This window comes from Dicentrarchus labrax, unplaced genomic scaffold (assembly GCF_905237075.1).
Source record: "Dicentrarchus labrax unplaced genomic scaffold, dlabrax2021, whole genome shotgun sequence".
Lineage (NCBI taxonomy): Eukaryota > Metazoa > Chordata > Actinopteri > Moronidae > Dicentrarchus > Dicentrarchus labrax.
Window position 1 is genome coordinate 1 of NW_026136942.1, and position 25,372 is coordinate 25,372.

Consider the following 25,372-nt stretch of genomic DNA (forward strand, 5'->3'; position numbering starts at 1 on the left):
CAGGGCCGGCCCAAGGCATAAGCGAACTAAGCAGCTGCTTAGGGCCCCCTGACCACTAGGGGGCCCCCAAGAACAATTAACTTAAAAAGAAAAAAAGTAATAAATATTTTTTCCAGGAGCATCCAGGAGCGAGGAGCAGGTGAATGATGTCACAATAAAGGACTTAACGTTACCTTCGGGGCAGAAAGAGGAAAAGGAAGGAAGAGGAAGAGGAGAAAAAATGACAAGATAAAGGTATGTCTTGGTAATGTAACATTTGGTGTCAAGGGAGATTTTGTAAAGTTCCCTGAAATTAGAAAAGTCCTTAATTATTGTTGATATTTAAATTTGCTAGCTAACATTAGTTCAAAACGCCGTACTGCTTATGGGTCGGCTAACGTTGTTGTGTTTGTGTAATACTTCGAATAAGTTGATTCTCAGTGTATATATATATATATTATATATTATTCTGGGTCGCTTTTTGGCATCAAAACAACATTTTTGATAACAACGTTTGATAGCCAATGTTTAATAACTAACGTTAATTACAAACGTGGTGACGTTTGCTAGCAATATGGTTTTACATTAATGAATTCATTTAGTTAACTTATAGTTTGAGGTATGTTGTTTGCAATTGTTTGCTGCAGAGCACAGTAATTTATGTGAGTAAATAAACATATTCCTCTTACATCAACTCCCCTATTGTGCTCATACGTTATATGAAACTTCCCCAGGAGCACTGTTAGAATATTTAGGAGGAGGCACTGACTCAGCCCAGGAGCAACCCACCTCCTCAGGAGCAGCCAACGCTGATGAATCAGGTGATCAAACACTGTCACCATATATATTTCAATTCTAGTCAAATGATCTCATTAAGATATACTAATGTAAGATATAATCATATGACAAGGGACATGTTTTTCATCTCAGGTCCATCTCTATCCTCTGCTCCATCCACTGTGCCCACTGTCCTCTCTGCAACCTCAGCTGTTCCTGGTAAGTTAACAACAGAACAAACTTTATAATTGATCAGTGCACTGCAGAATATTCTGGGATGAATAATTTTGTCCAAAAATATTATTTTAATTTCCCTATTGGTCCTTCATCTTTGGTCATGGAGATTGATGTGTCTTCTTCAGCATCCAGTTTGGAGCAGGGATCAGCAGCTCCGCCAGTTGACCCAGCTGAGTGTCCCTGTTTCCTGTCAGACTCAGAAAGGACTGAACAGGTATTAAGAGGGCCACTGCCTATAAAGGACACATTCACATTCCCAAAAAGACACATGGCAGTAATAGAGGGCCCCAAAATCAAATTCTTGCTTAGGGCCCCATGGAGGCTTGGGCCGGCCCTGAGTTGCAGAAACATGGAACCTGCAGGGATCAGACTGTTTACTGCAGTTTTCAGTTTACAGCCGTTAACAATCGCACTGAAACTGAATATAAAGTCTGCTTCATCCAGCTTACATTTACATATTTCATTTCATTTCAAGAACACATGTAATAGTTAAACCTTTAGTCAGCTGCTCTTTATTAATGATCATTAGAAATGATTCATAATTATTACTATCGACATTTTATTGTGATATGTTTCTTGTTTTTATTTACCTGTGTGCCACTGATATATTTAGTAATTATAGAAATAATGCTTCAAATATAATTTACTCGTCTGTTTTTCCTCTTGTGGAACGAGGAGAGTTTGAGTTTATTTTATTGTAATATAAGTATTATTATTTATATTCTTTATCATGTGTAACAAACGGGGATCAATAAAGTATTTCTGATTCTGATTTATGAACCGAACAAAGAGTGCAGAATGAGACGGGATGAGAACCTGCAGGCAGCAGACTGAGGCGGTTCAGCACTCGGTGGACGTTCCTCCTGCAGGAGGACGAGGAGTCATCCAACAGCTGAGAGAGAGGAGGGAGGAGGGAGGAGGAGAGCAGGGCCTGTCTGCAGGAGGAGAGCAGAGAAACAACCTGGAAGTCTCTGCTGTGTTATACCGCCTCCTGCTGGTCACAGCAGAGAATACAAACAGCTCATCAGGAAACAATTAATGATCAATCTGCTGTCTGTCTGTCTGTCTGTCTGTCTGTCAGCCTGTCTGTCTGTCATCCTCCTGCCTGTCTGCCTGTCTACTGTCTGTCTGTCTGCCTGTCTCCTGTCTGTCATCCTCCTGTCTGCCTGTCTCCTGTCTGTCTCTCTCCTGTCTGTCTGTCTGTCTGTCTGTCTATCATCCTCCTGTCTGTCTGCCTGTCTCCTGTCTGTCATCCTCCTGTCTGCCTGTCTCCTGTCTGTCATCCTCCTGTCTGCCTGTCTCCTGTCTGTCTCTCTCCTGTCTACTGTCTCCTGTCTGTCTTCCTGTCTCCTGTCTGCCTGTCTCCTGTCTGTCTCTCTCCTGTCTCCTGTCTGCCTGTCTCCTGTCTGCCTGTCTCCCTGTCTGTCTGTCTCCTGTCTGTCTGTACCTGCCGATGCTGTGAGCAGTCAGTATGTGAAGCAGTTTGCAGGTTTTCTTTCTGACTGTTGAATCGTCGTCTTTCATCAAAACCTTCAACTGCTCCAGAAAACCTGAAGAAAGAACAAAGAGATTAATAATAATATATAGAATCAATGTTTACTACAAATATGGATTAGAATTATAGAATACATCAGTTCTTATTTAAAAACACTCGAATACACTCTGATCAATACTTATTGATTATTGATATTTCTCTTGATAAGTAACAGAAAGTAAAGTTACTTTAATATTATGATACTTGGATTAGGATACTGACTACATGTTTTTAACAGGTAATCAGATTACTTTTTAATAGTAACCCTGTGATTATTTTGTATAAACTGTTAAACTTGTGATTTATAACTGTGTGTGTGTGTGTGTGTGTGTGTGTGTGTGTGTGTGTGTGTGCAGTCCTTTATATTTAAAGTCTATTTAAGTGGAATAAAATGTAAATGTTGGATGTGTGAATGGAGATGTGAACTTTTAGAGTTATTGGTGTAGAACCGGATCTGTCGGTGAGAGTTACCGCCGTTAACGGTCTGGTAGATCCGCTCCGGGTCGTGCATCAGGTCGCACAGAGAGTTGAGAGCCCGCTGTCTGCGCTCCTCCTCCGGCTGCTGCAGCTCCTCGAACAGCTGCGGAACCGCCCGCCGGCCGAAGGCCACCGGAGCCCGGCTCGGGTCCATCACACCGCCGCCGGCCATCCGGTACTTCATCAATATAAACAGCTTTCTTAATCACGAACTTCTACCGGGACGGTCCGATCGGTTAACAGCTGCAACAACAACAACAAGGTTGCCTAGTAACCGCAGTCGGGACGCCACTTCCGGGTTCTAACCTACAGAATCACCTGTGAAACCAGTTTTATTTATAGAACATTACCGGTAGAAAGGTGAGGAACCCGTTGGTATTGATCAGTGTCCGTTAGCTGATAAAGAGAGAGAAAGATACATTTTGTTGTAACATACAACTGACCAGTATTAGAGAATATGTGAAACATCAACCTGTCAGAATAAATATCACAATGGGTCTGTTTGCAAAGGAGACACAATAAAACAGCTGTGTGTTCAGACGCGCAGAGGCTGCTGGGAAATGAGTCCTCTGTTTGACTGCAGTGAGTGTTTTTTACTTTCACTTTCACTTTGACTGATGGTTGTGCAGCAGCAAGACATCCAGCGGGTGAGTGAACTGGAGCAGAACTAGAGACAGAAAAAGCAGCAGGTGGTTAAAGTCAGAGTAGTTGATCGGTATTGTTGATGGTAGAACTGCAGGATGATTAACTGATTAATGAACTTATTAGTTAATAATTCTAATGATCGATCCTCCTCCGTCAGTCCACTGTTGTCTGTGTGTTCTGGGCTCAACCGAGAGCTCCTCATATGTTTTCAGTGTTTAATCTGCACAATCTCTCTGGAATGAGGAGATTTACTGACACACTGGGAATAAAGCTTCTAGAAACTTTTAGGCTGAAGGGAGGAGACGCCATTTTAGAGATTATGAGAGGAGGAGGAAGTAATGTGGTTTTCTTTTAACGATTTCTGTCAAGTCTGTCATCACAGAAGAGCCATAATGCTGTTTTAGAGGCTTTGGTGTTGGTTTGTTTGTGTGTGTGTGTGTGTGTGTGTGTGTGTGTGTGTGTGTGTGTGTGTGTGTTTGTGTGTGTGTGTCTGTGTTTAATAAAAAATGTACTTCCTCTCTTCAGATTTTGACAGAGTGACATCATGGCGACTGCAGCAGCAGGTGGGTTCAGTCAGACTTTATTATTCTCATTATTATCCATCCCTGCACCAATAGAGCTCCATATCCGCTGAGTAAGGTTGTTTTGGGTTCATCATTATAACCACTGTTACCATAGCAATGCTCTTGTGGTTAACTGTGATGTCATTTTCATTAGTGTGCTAACTCATCAATAAATATTTGCTGGTATTTGTGCAACACTAATCAGTCAGATCATGTTGTTCATCAGTTTGCTCTCTGATCTTAGTGTTATAACTATATCTATATTTCTACTCTGTAGCTGATGTGTGGAACAAGAACTGAGCAGCACAGAATATACAGAGGAAGCAGATCTTGTGCAGCTAATTATTTTTAATTATTATTTATTTCAAGACTGATGGTGTTTTCCAGCATGATTTATGATCACAGTCAAATGTGTTGTTTCACAGACTTTCAATTTCTATCATTTGTTCATGTTGAATCTGTTAATGACACAATTTCCACAAACAAAATACTTAAAAGAAATCCCATCATCCTCATTACTAAGGTATAGGTGTTCAGATTTGAGTCAATAATTAGTTTACTACACTTTATATTGTGTGAACTATTTTTTATCTTTTAAAGCCCTGTGTCATTTAATTAAAATAAATATAAAGTATTGTGTTCCTTGGTTCAGGGTAAGAATAGTATTTCTGTATCTGAATCTGCCACCTTGTATAATCAATTCTGATCATTTCCTAAGCTATTGGAATCCTTGGATATATTATTTTTATGTTTCCCAGAGATTGATTGATTATAATGTGGATAGCATCCTATTAGATGCTAACACTAACAGCGGTAATGACTGTGAATGTGTCAGAACAAGCAGCAAGGAGACTGAACCTTTAGTTCATTTATTCCAACACAGTGTAACATCACACAGTCTGGTTGTTCAACACACAGAATAAATAACTTCCAACTTCACTGAAACTAATCCTGTTGGACTGATCGATACGATGGATGATGGATAACGTTAACAGTTACTGACTAATTAACTGACTACACACCGGCTCCTCTTCCTCCGTTTCATTCCTCTGTTGCTGCCTGAACCCGCCGGGTCTTTATCCCCAGAGTCAGAGTCCTGGTCGGAGCCGCTGGGAATCAGCTGGTCTCTGCTGGTTGGTCCTGCTCCTTGGGAGCATTCCCTGCTGGGTCCCTGCTCCCCCTGTCATTTGACCTCAAAGGAAGCAAGCTAATATGACCCCTAACTATGTATTGGCAGCAGCTAGCATATGCAACACATTGACAGTAGATGCACTGGAAAGTGACTTCCTGTGTTACAAGAAAGAAAAGGTCCTCTGATACTATGGTCCCTGTGGCAACATTGTTTTTGTTTTTCTGTGACTATCCGACCAATAAAAAGTGGGTCGACTAAGACTCTGCTCAGGGACTAACAGTGAAGTTGACACTGATGATAATTGATAATCAGCAATATGTCCTCCCAGTAGTTAAAGATTACATGTGAGTGAATCAGTGTTCTGTATCTTTACAGTGACAGATGATCTGCAACCACTGAAACTGAGCAGCAGCTTACAATGGCTGCCACCTTACAGTGAGTTAAACTGAGTCAATGATTCCTCTGTACATTAACATCTAATTACAGTGTTTGTTGGTTGAGGGTACAAACTCACATTTTATTCCATTTGAAGCTCATTGATGAATTTGTTTGTTTCTTGATAACAGTGAATAAATACATTGTTATTGTATTGACTTTGGATAAGGTCTACACTGAGAAGGTTTTTCTAATTCACTGTTTTCTTTTCAGTGTCTGAGCTGAGGGTTGTTTTGCTGGGGAACAGCTGGTCTGAGAGGAGTTCAGTGGGGAACTTCATACTGGGAGAGACTAAGTTCAACACTGAAGAAGAACCAGACTGCTTCCTGAGAGAAAGAGTGCAGTTGAAGGGGAAAGAAATAGTTCTCATCAACACTCCAGATCTGCTGCATCCCAACATCTCTCAACACAAACTGACAGAACATGTAGAAAACTGTTTGAGACTCTCTGATCCTGGACCTCATGTGTTCCTGCTGGTTCTACAGCCTGAAGACTTCACTGAGGAACACAAACTGAGACTACAATCAATCCTTGAACTCTTCAGTGATCAATCATTTGATCATTCTCTGGTTCTGATATCAACACCCAGAGAGGAGAGTCCAGGTTTGATAGAAAAATACCTGGAACGTCCTCCATTAAAAGACATGATCAGAAAATGTAGATACAGATATTTGAAGCTGAAGAACCTTGAACGTTCAGAGCTGTTAACACGCTTGGGTCAAATTGTGAAGGAGAATAATGGAGAATGTGTCAGCTGTGATGTATTTGAGGACCCAACATCAACTTTACCAGGTCATCATCGAAGTCCAAAACAAAAGGAAACTCAGACTTTTATCACAGATGCTGTTAAAACTGCAGGTAAGAAACTATTCTGACAATGAAAACTTTAATCACACAAATCTTCTTTGATTAAATTAGAATATTAAGCTGCTATTTAATTATTAATAATTAAAATTGAAATTTATTTAAAATAATTTCATGTTAGTATCTTTATCTAAAAAAAAGGTACCTGGTATGTTTATTTATCTGTTACACTAATATTTTGATACTTTGCATTTTCAAAAGAAATTTTAAGGGAAATGCTGCTTTTTCCTAATTGTCCAGCTGTTGGTACATACTGGTGTGTGATTTGTGACTCTTCAATCCGCAAACGGATTGAGTGGTTGTTAGAACATTGTCAAGTCTGTAGATGACTCAAGAGATCTCCTCATGTCAGAAAAGTGATTTCGGTCTTATAGTGACATTTGATCTTTCTCTCCGTTGTATTACAGCATCTGGACTCAGGATTGTGCTCTTGGGAAAAAGTGAGGACAGACAGACAAAACTTGGGAATTCCATCATTGAGAACCAAACTTTCCATTACCAAAAACTGTCCTCAACTGCACGATGTGTGATGGCCAATGGAGAGTGGAGAGGAAAACCATTAATAGTAGTGAAAACTCCAAACATCTTCAGTCTGTCTGTGGAGACCGTGAGAAGAGAGATGAAGAACTGTGTGACTCTGTGTCCTCCTGGACCAAATGTTCTTCTGCTGTTAGTGAAACCTTCTGATTTCACTGAGGAGAACAGACAAACACTGAAGTTCATCCTGAGTTTGTTTGGTCAAGATGCTTTAAAATATTCAATGGTCATCATGACACATGACGAGGATAAAAGTAATACTGTTAATGAAATCCTTATAGACTGTGGAGGAAGACACTACAACATGGTTGAAAACAACCACACATTGTTAATGGAGAATGTTGAGAACATTGTGCATGAAAACAAAGGAACCTTCCTCACCTTCACTGAAGAGACCATAAGACCAAAGTCTGAACCCATCAAACCAGCTTTAAACCTGGTTCTGTGTGGGAGGAGAGGAGCAGGGAAGACTTCAGCAGCCGAGGCCATTTTAGGTCAGACAGAGTTTCATTCAGTCTCCAACTCATCAGAGTGTGTTAAACATCAGGGAGAGGTGTGTGGACGTTGGGTTTCCCTGGTGGAGCTGCCTGCCTTGTATGGAGAACCTCAGGAGGCAGTGATGGAGGAATCACTCAGGAGTATCTCCCTCTGTGATCCTGAGGGCGTCCATGCCTTCATCCTGGTCCTACCTGTGGGTCCCCTCACTGATGAAGACAAGGGAGAGTTAGAGACCATCCAGAACACATTCCACTCTCTAGTCAATGACTTCACCATCATTCTGTTCACTGTGGACTCAGATCCTACAGCTCCAGCTGTTGTTAACTTTGTGAAAGAAAACAGAGACATTCAGAAGCTCCTTCAGAGCTGTGGAGGAAGATATGTTGTTCTCAACATCAAGGACAAGCAGCAGATCCCAGAACTGTTGGACATGGTGGAAAAAATAAGACTGAGACTCTTCAAAGATAAACCACACTGCTACACAATAGAAAAATTTGCATTTGCCCAAATAGAAAAGATCATACAACAACAGAAAAACATCACCACACTACAGACTGAACTGAAGGGGCTGAAAACAAAAAGCACAATCAGCTGTAAGTTGTATACATGATAAATATAAACAATAATAAATCCTAATGTTTTTTCTGTGTCCTTGCGACATTATACCTTACAGTCTATATTGTTCCAACGGTGAATAAAATGTAAAAGTAACTCCTGGTCTTTATATTTCACAGGTGATGATGAGGAACGGAGTCCAGAGTGTCTCAGGATTGTGCTGATAGGGAAGACTGGCTGTGGAAAGAGCTCTTCAGGAAACACCATTCTAGGAAGAAAAGGATTTAAAGCCAAATCAGCCCAAACATCAGTCACTAAACGTTGTCAGAAAGAACAGAGTGAAGTTGATGGTCGTCAGGTGGTTGTGGTCGACACTCCTGGTCTGTTTGACAATAGTTTGTCTCATGAAGAGGTTCATGAGGAGATGGTGAAATGCATCAGTCTTCTGGCTCCAGGACCACATGTCTTCCTGTTGGTGTTACACATTGGCAGATTAACACCAGAGGAGAAGGAGACATTAAAACTTATCAAGGAAGGATTTGGGAAGAATTTTGAAAAGTTTACCATCATTCTTTTAACTGGAGGAGATTCACTGGAACATGAGGAGATATCCATTGAAGAATACATTGAAAAGAAGTGTGATGATTCCTTTAAGAAGCTGATCTCTGACTGTGGAGGAAGATACCATGTGTTTAATAACTATGAGAATGACAAACAACCACAGGTCAGTGAGCTGATAACCAAGATTGACACCATGGTGAAGGAAAATGGAGGCAGCTGCTACACTAATGAGCTGCTGCAAGAGGCTGAAGCATCAATAAAGAAAGAAATGGAGAGAATCCTGAAGGAGAAGGAGGAAGAGATGAAGAGAGAGAGGGAGGAGCTTCAAAGAAAACATGAGGAAGAAATGGAAGAAATGAAAAGACGAATGGAAGAACAGAGAGCAGAAACTGAAAAAGAGAGAAAACTGAGAGAAAAACAACTTGAAGAAAAGGAGGAAAACATCAGAAAGGAATGTGAGGAGAGAAAGAAAGAACAGGAAAGGAGAGAAGAAGAAGACAGGAAGAGAAAACAACAGGAAGAAATTCAACGACAGGAGTGGAAACAGAAAGTTGAAGCTTTGGAGGAAAAAATAAAATCAGAGTCAGAATCAAAGAAAACCATTGATAGAAAGCTGGAGGAGAGCAGAGAAGAGATGAGAAAAGAACGAGAGAACTGGGAGAAACAACAAAAGAATGGTGGGAAAAACGATATCAAGAAAATGAAAAGAAACGAAAGGAGGAATATACAAAACTTAGAAAGCTTCAAGAAGAATACGAACAGGAAAGAGAAAACCATGAAAAGAAAAGAAAGGAGGAGGATCGAATCAGAAGAGAACAAGAGGAAAAAGAGAAAAAAGACATCGAGAAGAAGTATAGGAAAAAACTGGAGAATCTGAAGAAGACATATGAAGAAGAAGCCGGAGGGGACTACTTTACGTCATGAAATTCAAATGGAAAAAACCCCCCACATATAATACAATGTAAAAAATATATACAATAAAGTGGAACATGGTCCAGATGGATGCAAAAACAGTTGTGTTTAACAGGTTAATAACAGCCTCAATCAATGGAAGTGGGAGGTACTGGGTGCTATAGTGTTGTGGAGTTGGATGGCTGATGCAATTTTTAAATTTGCTCAGAGGGAGAGAGCTAGCAGAAGTGAAGGGTTATGGAGCCAGAACAGTCTCATAATGGATAAATGCACACAGAAATGAATCAATGCAAGAAAAAGGACTCGCAAATGTATTTGGGGAGTTGTGTGTATATATATATATATATATATATATATATATATATATATATATATGACTCGATACACAAATGCATTTTCAGTGCACACACAAATATGCTTCAATCCATATAAGTAAAAAAAAAAATTCACATATAAAAATAAGATTTGTAAACATATTTGTGATGCGCACACAAATATTTCTTGTTTTAAATATGTGCAATAAAAATTCACAAATGTACAAATCGTCAGGCATTTGCAATTTTCATCAAATACATATTTGGAGGTTGTTACATTTATATATGAACTGTCAAACGCGCATTTGTCTCAGTGCTTTTAATTTGTAAACCTCCCTGCATTTGTGTGTGGATTTTTGAGACTCTTCTAGTGACTCCGATACACAAATGCATTTTTTCTACAAGGGGGTCGTCTGCAGCCAATCAGATGTCTCACTCCTTTACAGCCAATCACATGAGTGCCTCCCCACAAGGGTTTTAACTGAGCACGCAACGGATCTAGAATGATATGGATCTAGAAACGTCAATCAGCCATTTCATTTTCACTACTGTTAACTTACTTACAGGATATTACTTAGTAAAGCATACAACTCTTATCGTTACCCGATTTCATGTTATTATTATTATATTTGGTATGTAACGTAGTTACACAACACACTTAACCCTAGGGTGGCCATTCCTCCGGCTTTAGTCCTGCAGCCTGACACTCATTTGTCCTCCTTTTGAGAAAATTTTGAGAAAAATGTGTCAAATCTTTTGAAACATTACCTCGTTAGTTTAATACTTAATGGCTAAACATGTGTGTCAAATTAGGAATTTCATTGGTTACATTTTCGTGTGGTGACCTATCAACACATGGCTAATTTTAATATTCAAATGAGCCATGTGTTGATTCGCCATGCGATCACCGCAGTTGCTAGGTTACCACCAGGCTGTCAATCAAGCTCTCAGTGACAGAGAACATAATGTGAGCTAACGTTGGTTGTTGTAGTCCATGAGCCAGGGGGGTTGATCGGTATCATCGGGGGGACAAATGCTATCATTGTTTTTTGGCAAGGTATACAGCCCTAGTACTAGAAAAATCACGATAGCAGTGCAGGGGTGGTAGCAAAATCACTTTTTTCAGCTCATGAAGTTATTAACCCCCTAAGATAAATTCCGTTTTTGAAATCTGGTGTATATCTGGTTTAGGCTCATGGTAGGGATATTGTCAATATTCTATAATATGGTGCTTGGTATCGTTGGAAAGGGGACCTTTTAGGCTTTCATTTAAGCCCAGTACTGAATCTGTCTGACAAACACAGAGGTCACATGACTTCTTTAAACCAGAAATAACACACATTTTCTCACAAAACCGCCTAAACTGTATGCTTTCTTTTATCCCTGGGGCATGAAGGAACATCAAGGACACAAAACTCAACAACTTCAATAGTAACGGCGTTACTTTTTTCAGTAACAAGTAATCTAATTGATTACTCTTCCCATCTTAATAACGCTGTTACCGTTACTGCCAAAAAATGCGGTGCGTTACTATAATTGAAGCTGTTTTTTTCATCAGACCAACTAGATCTCTGAGCCAAGAGGCAAAGACTTTTTTTTTACTGTTCTTCCTTGGTTAGTGGGCAGTGCACGAGACAAGCGCATAAATGCTGACGATTGGCTGAGGTTGAGTAAAATTTCATGGTAAGCCAATCAGAGGTAGAGTTGGGCGGGTGTTCGAAAGCACACATAGTCGGACACACAACGAACAACACAAGCGAGTCAGTCAACGAGAGACAGGTATGGCGAGCCCAAATAATCCAAAAGTAGCCTTCTCTAAATGGAAGTATAGCCATTACTTTTCCCTCCAAGAAATTAAAGGAACGAATGTAATCGTGAAATGCACATTATGCTATTATTATTATGTTAGATTGAAAGCACCTCATATTGTTACACTGTTCTACTTTTTCGAGGAAGAAAATACTTGAAGTACAGTATATCTACCAATTGTCTGAAGTTTTTTTTTATTTGCACAACAAAGTGTATATATTTGTTATTTATTTTTGGTATAGTGCTTAACAAGCATAATTGAATTTTGCCCAGTTGTGGCCTGTTGAGGGGCAATAAATATCAAAAGTTCCAAAACATCTATTGTGTTACTTGTATCGATCCACTATATAAACATAATATCTACATACATGGCATTTGATTGGAGGCTAGTCTCACTTTGTCAGCAACATTAAAATAGTTTAGACTTGTGTACATTGTTTCTGTTAATAATGTATTGTATTAAGTGTCCATTTTATTATAATATTCAGATTTATCATAAATAATTGAACATGCACATGTGTTTTAAGTTCCGTTAAAGAGGGGTGGAGGTGGGGTCACATTTGAGCATTTAGAAATGTACTTGAAAGTAACGCAATAGTTACTTTCTGAAGTAACTAGTTACTTTTATAATTTGTAACTGAGTAACTAATATAGTTACTTTTTGGAAGAAGTAACTTGTAACTGTAACTAATTACTTTTTAAAAGTAACTTGCCCAACACTGGAGGCAACACACACTGCGAGCTAACTATCAGGCTGGTATTTGGAGAAGATGTTTAGAAAAGGACCCACAAGTACCAAGCCCTGTTGGCAGAGGATGGAAGATGGAGACAGAGGAGGAAGGTGAACAGTTGGTGCTGCACTGGATGGAAGGCCGGCCAGCACCTGAAGCTCTCCTGGATCTACTCGCCTGCAACTGCACAAAAAATGTTCACTCGATGTATGTGTCTTGTAAATGGCCTCAGGTGCACAGACATGTGTAAACTGACAAAGTGTGAAAACCAGGCGACCTGTGTAAAAAGTTCAGATTAAGACGAGGACGACATGGAGAATGATGATGATTAGATAATAAAATAATGGATATCAACATACAAACCAGTCATTGATTAAATATATTGACTTTACAACCTGTTTCTTTATTGACTTTTACAACTAATAGGGCTCCATCCTAGTTGTCCATTCTATTCTCTCTATTGTATTTTTGAAGACTTGTGCTGGCTGCACAAGTCTAATTTAAGGCTCTCACAAATAAATAGTATGGGTATATTATACATTTTCTGAATCATCAGAGTGCCTTGAGTATTGAAGTTGTTGAGTTTTGTGTCCCTGATGTTCCTTCATGCTCCAGGGATAAAAGAAAGCATACAGTTTAGGCGGTTTTGTGAGAAAATGTGTGTTATTTCTGGTTTAAAGAAGTCATGTGACCTCTGTGTTTGTCAGACAGATTCAGTACTGGGCTTAAATGAAAGCCTAAAAGGTCCCCTTTCCAACGATACCAAGCACCATATTATAGAATATTGACAATATCCCTACCATGAGCCTAAACCAGATATACACCAGATTTCAAAAACGGAATTTATCTTAGGGGGTTAGTAACTTCATGAGCTGAAAAAAGTGATTTTGCTACCACCCCTGCACTGCTATCGTGATTTTTCTAGTACTAGGGCTGTATACCTTGCCAAAAATCACTATGAGACTTTGTCCCCCCAGATGATACCGATGGCCCAAATTTGGGGCCCTGGCTCATGGACTATTGGACGGAAATTCTGAAAATGCTCATACTCATATGTATAGGCAAAGCTTTACTTGCTTTTTGATGTGAAGGAAATGGCCACCCTACTTAACCGGCCTAAAAAATAATAATTCCAACAACCCGAGCTAGCGTCACAAATTAGGAAAAAACATTCATTCACAATTCTGTAACATGACTTATGTAAAAGATTGGGAAAACAAAACGTTATGTTTTACTTACACTTAAATTGTCGAGGTTGCCGCTTACAGACGCCATGTTTCCTTATTTCGCCGTCTCCTCGGCAGCGAAAATCAGGGTCTAATCATTCTAGATCCGTTGCGTGCTCAGTTAAAACCCTTGTGGGGAGGAACTCATGTGATTGGCTGTAAAGGAGTGAGACATCTGATTGGCTGCAGACGACCCCCTTGTAGAAAAAATGCATTTGTGTATCGGAGTCACTAGAAGAGTCTCAAAAATCCACACACAAATGCAGGGAGGTTTACAAATTAAAAGCACTGAGACAAATGCGCGTTTGACAGTTCATATATAAATGTAACAACCTCCAAATATGTATTTGATGAAAATTGCAAATACCTGACGATTTGTGAATTTTTTTGCACATATTTAAAACAAGGAATATTTCTGTGCGCATCACAAATATGTTTACAAATCTTATTTTTATATGTGAATTTTTTTTTTGCTTATATGGATTGAAGCATATTTGTGTGTGCACTGAAAATGCATTTGTCTATCGAGTCATATAAATATACACAACTCCCCAAATACATTTGTGAGTCCTTTTTCTTGCATTTATTCATTTCTGTGTGCGTTTATCCATTATGAGATTGTTCTGGCTCCATAAAGGGTGTAGTTACACTTTCAAGTGAAAAGTGGGGTGAGGCCTGGACACCGACCGGAGTGATTGACAGACTGACCACACCAGTGTAGACGTGTGTGTCTATGGGGGCGGTGTCAGTGTGGGATCAAGGTAAAGATTGCAGACCGGTGTTTCTACAGCGTCTGAAGTCTGAACCACTGTGCCACAATATAAAAACAGTAAGTACACTGAGTCTGTACATTGTTCATGTTTTCAGCTTTTTATCAGCTGTAGTGCTCAGATACAGGGACAGTGTGGAGCTGCTTTATAGGCTCTAATAACAGTTGAGTTCATGTTGTGTTTCTGTCCAATAGTTGAGGTGGTTTCCTTTTGGATTGTGTATCATTTGGTTGGATTTGCTGATGCTTTGGTGTTTGTAACAGATTGTGTTACAGTGAGTCAGTCTCAGGACTAGCTGACTCCTTTCTAGATTTTAACATAAGTTTATGAATCATAGTTTTTCTCCCGTGGAGTTGAACTGTTTATGAAGTCATTGTTTGAACTCAAGATCACCACAGAATCATTTATTTTCTGAGCTTGTTAATGTCAGAAAGATCCCAGCAATGAAGTGCACATGCAGATGCTTTATAACTGATGACATCAACTTAAGACAGAATTCAGATGAATCTTTAATTGTATGTTCAATTCAATTCAATTCAATTCAATTCAATTTTATTTGTATAGCGCCAATTCATAACAGAAGTTATCTCAGGACACTTTTCAAATAGAGCAGGTCTAGACCGAACTCTTTAACATTAATTACAGAGACCCAACAGTACCACCATGAGCAAGACCTTGGAGACAAGGGCAAGGAAAAACTGCCTGTTAAAAGGCAGAAACCTAGGACAGATCCTCCGGCTCTAGGTGGGTGGTCGTCTGTCTCGACCAGTTGGGGTGAGAGAGAGAGAGAGAGAGAGAGAGAGAGAGAGAGAGAGAGAGAGACAGACAGACAGGTGCATAGCAACAACAGTAGTTGTATGTTCTGTGTTTGATCTTTGGTTTCTGTGTTTATCATTATAAAAGATGAATAAAGTGTTTCCCTGTAGTTCAGTCTGACTCTTGTTAAATGCTGAAGTCAAACAGACTCCACACTGATAAACTTCATCAGAAGGATTTGTTCAGGACGTGTTGTTGTATATTCTGAGGACAGGTGGAGCATACAGAATATGAGACATCCAGGGGGTTAAGTTATAATGACTGTCAGTGAGGTTTACTGCTGTCCACTGTTCTCTTTAAAGTAACTACTCAGACTGGTGATTTACTAAATCAAGTGGCAGCAGTAAAACTTAAGTAATGTCCTTGGTATAGTATAAGTCATTCTTTTATGGTAACAAGACATCGCTGTTACATTATAGGCTGTAATATAAGCTTTGAAAATAACATTTTAGGAGGCCAAAATATACATTAGACTTACCCGAGCACATGAGACAGATAGTCTGTGAAAAAAATCAGGTTCCTCTGGAACAAAAAGAACAAAAGAAAGATAGTTGATTGTTAAGTTTCATTTTCAGGTCATCCAATACTGACACTTTGGGACCTGAAAACCAGAGGAACCTGATTTTTTTAACAGATTATCTGTCTCATCTGACTGCTGTCAGGATTCAGTAGAAGTGTTTAATCAAAAGTTCCTCCCCACCTGCATCACTGCCACTGCTCTCTAAACGCACACACACACCTTCAGATCTGATTTCCCTCTTTTCCCTCCAAACTAAACCGAGAAGAACAAAGAGAACCTGGTGTGAGTTTAATGTAACCTACCTCTGGTAAATTTATCTCTAATACTAAGCTACGGGAAAACGACTGTAATACCTATAAATAAACATACACAGACAACACGGTAAGTTGCAAGATGTAATGTTTAGTAACTTAAATTTACAGGTGATAACTCAACATTTGAATACAAGATGAATGAAAATAAAAAAATGGCCCTTTAAAATAAACAGGTCTTTAGTTTGGTCGATATTCTTTTTGGTCTGTGTGCTCTGTGATCACTTTCGAGTTCTGTCTTGTCAGTCCACTGTCTGTGGTTATTGATATCAATTATACGTTTCTGGTGATAGTATGCCCCTTTTTTCAACGTGTGTAGCAGTCCAGGTTACTTGCACCACCCTACCACCAGGAGTATCTGATGAGTCAATTCTGGGTTCCAGGTAGAATCACTCTGGGAGGCTTGCCATCAATGGGAATGGATCTTCAAAAGTGTCTCTCACTCTGTCCATAAGAGCTGACCTGTTTTATGCAAACAGGACTTTTAGATTCAGTTTTGTCTATTTGTTGTACGGTAATTATACTAAAGTGTAACAATAATGTAACACTAAGCATCATATACAATATAACACTCAATGATAACATGTTCAGGCATTACATTACACTCAGTTTTACTACACTACAGTTTCAATATCAATATCTGATTATTACCAACATACATCATTGTATGGTTAATTAAACAGTAACTAAAAACATAGCGATTATGACAATAGCATTAAGCTTTTACCTCCATACAATATTAGGAAGGATTATGGCAGTATACATGTTACATATGGCCCTGCTAATATTCCCACCCTCCAGTGTGAGTACAATTTCTTTACATCAACTATCACATTCTCCACAGTAAAATGTAAGAATTTAACATTTATCCGTTAATAACAATAAAACAATCATGTAAAACATTGTATTTCAACATCCTTTCCTTTACATATAGTAATGTACAATTTACTTAACTATTCATTGCAACAAGGAAATTACAGTAAGTAGGCCGCAGTAACACCCAGCTGAATTGTGTGTTAAACTGTCACTATTCCAGTAACTTTAGCATAGTTAACTAAAAACTTCAATCCACTGTCAGCAATCAACAACTATGGTACTATCAAAACATTTTAACAAAACCTCCATAAACATGCAGGCATATAGCACCATACACACAACTAGCAACATTAGCATCATACTGCTTGCTTACAGTAAATGATAAATCATATAAATAAAACAAATGTTAAAGTTCCCAGTTGCTTCTCTTTAGATTTCTTTTTGTGTTTAGTAACTGGCCTGTAGATATTTCCTGTAAGTCTGTCAATGTTACTGGTCTTTGCTCAGGTTGCAGTCCCATGAGCACGTCTCCTCTTCTCCTCATGTAAACAATCGATCACACAGTTGTTGTGACCTGTCAATCAAGCTCAGCTAGGGGCCGGACTTGACCAGACTATAATTTCTGAGATTTCAGATTCCTCTCTTCTTATTCAGTAAGGACAGTAACATTATATTAATAGATATTTTAACCATTTATTGTCACTGGGTTACATTAACAGGGACTATTTCACCTTAATATTATTTGGTTAATGTGATATCTATTGTTTGAAGTTAACAGTATAAGATACAAGATAATGTTATATTCTGGAAAGGATTCTATGTTAAGAAAAGAGAGGAAAAAAGACAGATTGTGGCTGAATTAATGATGTTAGTTCAATTATCAAATGTATTTCTTATTAGTAATGTTTTGTTTGTAATTATTCAGATTTGTAATATTTCTTTTAAAAAGTCATCCACTCCAAACGATAACCTACTCACTGACTGTAATGAACTGTTGAAATGGAAACACCACCATTGCAATAGCTTTTTTCAGAAAGTTTTTATAAAAGTTACACACTGTATACTGCTTTGTTGTAAATATGGATTTGCCTTTGTTTTATTCATCTTCATTCTTGTAGAAATCTGTGTGATGAGAGAGAGTGGGAAATATCTAGAGCGAATATATTGACTAGTATTTGACTATTTGATCATTTAGTCTTAATGTAATATGAGTTAGTATATTGTGTTAAAGAAAATTTTAATTTTGGTGACAGCTGGGAAATTGTGCTGCTGAAGAAATGATTGTTGATTAAGTTCCTTCATTAGCAGGATGGGTTATGTGTTGTGTTGATGTTTCATGTTGAGGTTATTAAGGAGGCCTGTGGACAGATATGAGAGCTCTGGAGGAGTTGCTTCAGTTGTGAGGCGGCAGTTTATGTTGTTGGACTGAATTACATAACGTGTATTATTTTGTGAGAAACAGAATATTAGTGTAAGTAAATAGCTAAGTAGTGTTGCAGTGTTGGGCAACCTACTCAAAAAATGTAATGTATTACTCATTACTCTTTTCAAAAGTAATTTAACTTATTACTTTCTGCCAACAGTAATTAGTTACTCTACTAGGTATATTTATTTTCTGCTACTTGCCACAAATTGGTGATTGTGTCCTTTCTCCCAAAATGCAGGCTTACCACAATTAAAATCCAGTTTTGTTTGTTTAAAATAAAGGTAATGTGAATATTTTCATCTTCCAAACTAGTTTCCTCCACAATCACAAATATTAATCCAAGGATGTGGTTGGACTGTTGGATTTTAAATTAGGAGTAATGTTGTAACTAATTATTTTTTGAGGTGGTATTGTAATATTGACTGTTATCATACCATTGAATAAGCGTTATCCTGATAAAATCATCCCACAGATAGGGGCCAGTAGGGGTCTACTCTACCTACTAGTAGGTGCAGGAGGCAGTTATCACCCATTCATCTGGCTGATCCAATACTATTCAAGCCCAGCAGGTACAGAAGGTGTGTTATCGAGCAGAGCAGTCACGTGACTGTCAGATTTCTGTCTGCGGAAAAATTCAAAATGGCTTCATTTTCTTTTATTTTCAGTGGAAAAACAACATTTTAAGATATTTTTGGCATTAGAGTTCGTTGTGCTAACATTTCTAGCGGGAAATCTCTGTGGAATGAATGCCTTTGATGTTTCGTTTTTTCAGGCTTCTATGGTGTCTGTTCTATGTTTATGGTTGCTATGCAGTTGCTATGGGCGTCTTATCGCTAAAACACGTGAATATTGTTTTAATAATTGTATCAGAGCTGTAATGTTATTTGTGTTATGTAACTGCTCAATGACGAACTTAAAAATAAAAAACATTTCAGAGTTTGCTCGTAATTGAATTTTAAATCCGGAACCTTTGTGTTTGGCTGAGCGGAGGACCGGCTGATATGAGACTGTGGCACTGTCAAAATAAAGCCAGAAGAGAAACGTTTCATGTTTATTATAATGTTTATTATCTATTATATACTTATTACTGAACCTCTGCTAATATTTTACTTGTCCACAGACAACAGATAAATTCTACCAGCTAGAAACTGTAAACGGAGAGTTTTATAAAACCCAAACGGACAATAATCTAATATTCTGTGTAGATGATTGCATATTTTATTCATGCGTTTCATTTTTATTCCTCTGCGTTTGTTGTAGATTTCTTCTTAAAATCATTATTGAAAAAACATTCAAATATACAATCCATTGGACGACAGAGCGGTTTTAGTCATTTCCTGTATGTGTGTCACATTGGTTTACTTTAGCCACTGCCAGTGTCGTTAAATATAATTAAATATAATTAAATATAATTAAATATGAAATATGTTAAATATGAATAACGTCACTGCCACTCCCCTTTAGGAGCCTGTAGCATCCGGATTCTGTTGACTCTATTGGGAGGAATGAACGTGAGCTCAGATTATGAACATGAAGACTTCTGAACATTTGGACTCTGAAATTCTGTTTTTCAGACAAATGAGTAGAAAATGAAATGTTGGAGACGTCTCTTTCCCAGCAGAAACACACTATCGCGAGATTTGACAGTGCTGAACTGTCTATGGTGCTGAATTGTTGGTTTCATCAAATATGATCTCTAACAACTGAACTAAAACTTAAATCACCTTTTGAATTCATCTCTGGTACAACACAATCTGCTTCCATCCATCTACATGACGTTCACAACACCTGAATGAAGTTTGGAGATCAGGGGCAAGGAGACCACGCCCATTTGGGAAAGGTGAAGTGTGTAACGTTTCATAGAATTGGTTTATAATTGGCGCAGATTATAATGTGCTTTTTTCTGTCATAGAAACATTTTGTGGACAATCAGACAACTCCAGAAAAACCTGTCTAATGTTGTATTCAGGTTTAATTGACATGGCACATCACGGACAGTAACAACACTGTTCATACATGAACAAATATTCATGGACATATTTATTAGTCTTCTTCACTCAAACACTGACTGCATATACTCCTGCTCCATTGATTCTGTACATACTGATGTTTTTACACATCCCTATGTATATTCTTTCATTGCTTATGATATAACATTGTATATATGACTTGCATATTAAAAGCTAAAGGAGATGTGGATGAGTGTGTGAAAGAAACATTCAAAATGTAATGAAAAAGGCAAACAAACTGAACTGAAATAAAACAAATGAACAAATCTTTATTTTTATTCATGCAGAGAGAGAGAGAGAGAGAGAGAGAGAGAGAGAGAGAGAACAACATTCAACATACAGGTGTCTTAAAGACACACAAACAAAAACATTAAATGGAGCCTATAAAGTTGCTGGCAGGCTCCCAGGTATCTTCCCAAGTTTTGCCACTGAAAAAAAGAATGAATGCAAACAAGTGTAAGATCATTGCATATACCACAATATTAGTTTATATCAATGGGGTATCATAGAACAACAAATGACTTCGGATCGGTTTTTCAGAAGCCTGCTACTAACCAGTATGGAAGTAAGTACATATATATTTATAAAGCATACTGTAAAAAAAGCTTTAAAATCAGATAATGTGGGTCAAAGTTCTGAGCTCTTACCATGAGGAACAAGGCAGCCAGCTCACTTTTACCTCTTCTCTCACACACAGAAACACAGACAAAAAGAAGTGTTAGCCATTCCAGCAACCACTGTTAAATGAACTGCTATTTCACTCAGTCAGTTACATCTTACCTCCTTTAGTTGTTTCTTTTATTTCATTGTAGTGAAATATTATTTGCTTCTAACATTTTCGGCAGCCTAAAATTATGCAAAAAAAAGAAAAGAAGAAAGAAGGAGAATACATTTAGAAACAGACTATGACATCCCCCAGGTGAATGATCCTGGGGAGTGATGGTCCTTTTCACCTCTGTGAGAGCCTGAATGCTACGGTAAGCTACTGACCCATTTCCGGTTCACTTCCTGCTCTGTGTACACTGTTTGGTGCTGTAGCTCTGTCAGTGAACGCTAAATATACATTTGTTTTACTCGTTACAGCGGTTATTTCCCAGCTTAACTATTAAACGTAGACTAGTTCTACCTAAGCACTCAGAGTTTCTCCTTCTTTTAGCGACTTTTCACTACTTTCAAAGTTTTTCATACACACTAGCTTCATTAGCATTAGCAGTTAGCTATGGCTTCTCCCTCTTCCTCTCCCCAGAGAATGTCTAATAATGAGAGAAGTTCCACTCTCGGTAAACTTCCGGGTTCTGAACTGTTGCAGTTCCCCTCTGGCTCCACATGAGGGCGCTCACAGGATGAGTGCAGAATGAATGGAGCTCTATGGAGCCATACCCTCAAAATCCACTTTTCTCAGGATATCAGTGTTTGTCTAGTAATTTGAATGTTGCATTCAAAAGGGGACGCAAAGAAATTACACATTGCTGGGTGTTAGATTTTTTAGAGTCACTTATTTGCTTTAAAAAGTCTTTTAAAATGTCAATGATGTCATACACATCGTACGGCCAGAGATACCGCTTTACAGCAAGCCTTGAGTCTCTTTGTGCTTCCTTTTCTCTCGAGGCATCGACGACACAGACGTAACGATCGGCAGATAGAAGTACCAGCAACACAAAAAAAGTTGCTGTGTTAAAAAAAAAGAACTTGGGCGAAAAAATCTGCCTTAACATTGTGGTCCCGCTTCGGATGCCACAATGCCATCAAGCGGGATCTCTGGTCGTAATCAGTCCTTCACTGACCAATCAGCGTTCATTAGCAGAATGCTAGCGCGTTATGGGCAACAACAACTCGTCCTGTAAGAAATCTAAAGGACATAAGAACTCGTTCATTCAACTTTCGACCTATAACCCATGTTGAACTTTAAAAACTACAATCAGATCTGAGATTTCTCAACGACAATCAGGTGAAAGAGACAAATGTAGCCGTCTAGCTCCATCTGCTCCCATTCATTCTGCACTGATGGGCGATCGCCCCCAGTGGACCTCTGCTGGAACTGCAACCAGTATTCGGTACAATGGGACTTAATAGAGAGTGGCCAGGCTCTCGGTAGACGGGCTCTGCTCTCCCTCTCCTCTGTCCTGCTCAGTGTGCCAGATGTTCAGTTATTCCTCTGCCTCCTTTAGTGATAATGGTACCTGTATTAAGTGTAGTTTATTTACTGCGCTGGAGGCGAGGCTTAGTGAGTTAGAGGAACGGTACCCCACCACAGAGATATCTTTAGCCGCTATAGTTAGCCAGCCCCCAGTAGCCGGTGCGGTCCAACCGAAGGTAGCTTCTGCTAGCCGTCCTCCGGTACTTCCTCCGGTAGTTCCTCCGGTAGTTCCCCCGGTAGATCCCGAGCAGCCGGGCAGACAGGGAGGCTGGGTGACTGAGCGAAGGAAGATTAAAGCACCGAAGCCCACAGGTCACCACCAACCCCTTCACGTTTCCAATACATTTTCCCCACTCAGCGACACACCCGTTGAGGAACCAACTCTGGTTATTGGCAGCTCCATAGTCAGAAACGTGAAGTTAGGGAAGCCAGCGGCCATAGTTAAATGTATCCCTGGGGCCAGAGCGGGCGACATTAGAAATATGGCGAAGTTTATTTCTAAAACCTGACAGTCCAGAGTTAGGACCAGGAAGCAGAGCTGCTGTCTTACACACTTCTCTGCTCTTTCTTTAGAACAGTCACCCACCCAAAACCCCATAGAGACTGTGTCTGTCCCCCGACCACCTAAATTATTTAAAGAAATAAAAACAAGAGGAGTTCAACATAAAAACCTAATAAAAATTAAAACTAACTCCTCAGTAGCACAAAATAAGAGAATGAAATGTGGACCGTTAAATATCAGGTCTCTGTTTTAGTGAATGAATTAATATCAGATTATGATATTGATTTACTTTTACTCTTACTGAGACCTGGTTGTCCCACGAGGAGTATGTTAGCCTAAATGAATCCACCCCCCCCAGTCATATTAATACTCACATTCCTCAAGGCACTGGCTGAGGAGGGGGAGTAGCAGCCATATATGATTCGAGTGTTTTAATGGACCCTAAACCTAAGTTATATCAAGTTTAGTCCTTAAATCAGATAAAGAAATTGTTGTAGGTGATTTTAATATTCATGTGGATGTTGACAATGACAGCCTTAGTAACGCATTTATATCATTAATAGACTCAATTGGCTTCTGTCAAACCAACTCATTGTTTTAATCACACTCTTGACCTTGTTCTATCATATGGCATTGATATTGAACATTTAATAGTCTTCCCACATAATCCTTTCCTATCTGACCATTATTTAATAACTTTTGAATTCATACTATTAGATTATAAGCCATTAGGCAAAACTTCCTACAGCAGATGTCTATCTGACAGTGCTGTAGCTAAATTTAAGGAGGAGATTCCTTCAGTGTTTAATTCAATGCCATGTCTGAATTTAACAGAGTCCTATAATAACTTTAGTCCCTCCGAAATTGATAATCTTGTTGATAGTGCTGCAGGCTCACTACGATCAACATTAGACTCTATTGCTCCTATAAAAAGGAAATTATTAAAACATAGGAGACTAGCACCGTGGTACAACCACCAAACCCGCCAGTTAAAACAAATAGCTAGAAAATCTGAAAGGAAATGGCGCTCTTCCAAATTATCAGAATATCGCTCAATTTGGCAAGATAATCTTAAAACTTATAGAAAGGCCCTCCGTAATGCCAGAGGAGCCTATTACTCAGCACTAATAGAAGAAAATAAGAATAACCCTAGGTTCCTCTTCAGCACTGTAGCCAGGCTGACAGAGAGCCACAGCTCTATTGAGCCACATATCCCCATAAACTTAAGTAGCAATGACTTCATGAGCTTCTTTTATAATAAAATTATTACTATTAGAGAGAAAATTAATCACCAACTGCCATCAACAGTTATCAGTGGCTCTCCAAGTTCAGGGACTTTTGCTAATGTAAACTTAGATATATATTTAGACTGTTTTTCTGCTATCGATCTTTATCAGTTAACTTCAATCATTTCTACATCGAAGCCATCAACCTGTCTGTTAGACCCGATCCCAACTAGGCTGCTTAAAGAAGTTGCTCCCTTAATTGGCACTTCTTTACTGGATATGATTAATCTTTCTTTATTATCAGGATATGTACCAATTCAATTCAATTCAATTCAATTTTATTTGTATAGTGCCAATTCATAACAGAAGTTATCTCCAAATAGAGCAGGTCTAGACCGAATTCTTTAAAACATTAATTACAGAGACCCAACAGTACCACCATGAGCAAGCACTTGGCGACAAGGGCAAGGAAAAACTGCCTGTTAAAAGGCAGAAACCTAGGACAGATCCTCCGGCTCTAGGTGGGTGGTCGTCTGTCTTGACCAGTTGGGGTGAGAGAGAGAGAGAGAGAGAGAGAGAGAGAGAGAGAGAGAGACCACAGTCCTTTAAAGTAGCTGTAATTAAACCCCTTCTTGAAAAGCCCACTCTTGACCCAGGGGTTTTAGCCAACTATAAACCAATCTCTAACCTCCCCTTCCTCTCTAAGATTCTGGAGAAAGTAGGCGCCAAAGAGTTGTGTGACTTTCTACATAACAGTAGTTTATTTGAGGATTTTCAGTCCGGATTTAGAGTTCATCATAGCACAGAGACAGCTCTGGTTAAAGTTAATAATGACCTTCTGACTGCTTCTGACAATGGACTTGTCTCTGTACTTGTATTATTAGATCTTAGTGCTGCATTTGACATTATTGAGCATGATATTCTTTTACAGAGACTTGAGCATCAAATTGGCATTAAAGGAACCGCACTAAGCTGGTTTAAGTCATATTTATCAGATCGTTCTCAGTGTGTACATGTTAACGATGAATCTTCAATAAATACTACAGTTAGTCA

At 38.9% G+C, this 25,372-nt stretch overlaps 2 protein-coding genes across 2 annotated transcripts; one reads left to right on the forward strand and one right to left on the reverse strand.

Annotated features, from left to right (window-relative positions):
• Positions 1–1,476: 1,476 nt before the first annotated feature.
• On the reverse strand, positions 1,477–3,529 carry LOC127360795 (radial spoke head 14 homolog). The gene is made up of 4 exons (XM_051395250.1): positions 3,355–3,529; positions 2,999–3,247; positions 2,441–2,543; positions 1,477–1,928 (listed from the first exon to the last, which is right to left on the reverse strand). Exons 2-4 carry the CDS (start codon positions 3,186–3,188, stop codon positions 1,742–1,744), a joined length of 480 nt encoding a protein of 159 aa, XP_051251210.1. The 5' UTR covers positions 3,189–3,247; positions 3,355–3,529; the 3' UTR covers positions 1,477–1,741.
• A 45-nt stretch (positions 3,530–3,574) lies between these two features.
• LOC127360794 (GTPase IMAP family member 8-like) lies at positions 3,575–9,805 on the forward strand. The gene is given in 7 exon segments (XM_051395249.1): positions 3,575–3,651; positions 4,175–4,212; positions 5,720–5,779; positions 5,993–6,637; positions 7,051–8,271; positions 8,413–9,462; positions 9,465–9,805. Coding segments are annotated over 6 exon segments (3,249 nt in total). The 5' UTR covers positions 3,575–3,651; positions 4,175–4,193; the 3' UTR covers positions 9,719–9,805.
• The last annotated feature ends 15,567 nt before the right edge of the window (positions 9,806–25,372 follow it).

Excerpts from the sequence above, each read along its gene's own strand:
- LOC127360795 (XM_051395250.1), bottom strand. The coding sequence starts at position 3,188 with ATGAAGTACCGGATGGCCGGCGGCGGTGTGATGGACCCGAGCCGGGCT. Across the intron at positions 2,544-2,998 it reads CTACCAGACCGTTAACGGCG|GTTTTCTGGAGCAGTTGAAG; the intron begins GTAACTCTCACC and ends TTCTTTCTTCAG. Across the intron at positions 1,929-2,440 it reads ACTGCTCACAGCATCGGCAG|ACAGGCCCTGCTCTCCTCCT; the intron begins GTACAGACAGAC and ends CTCCTCCTGCAG.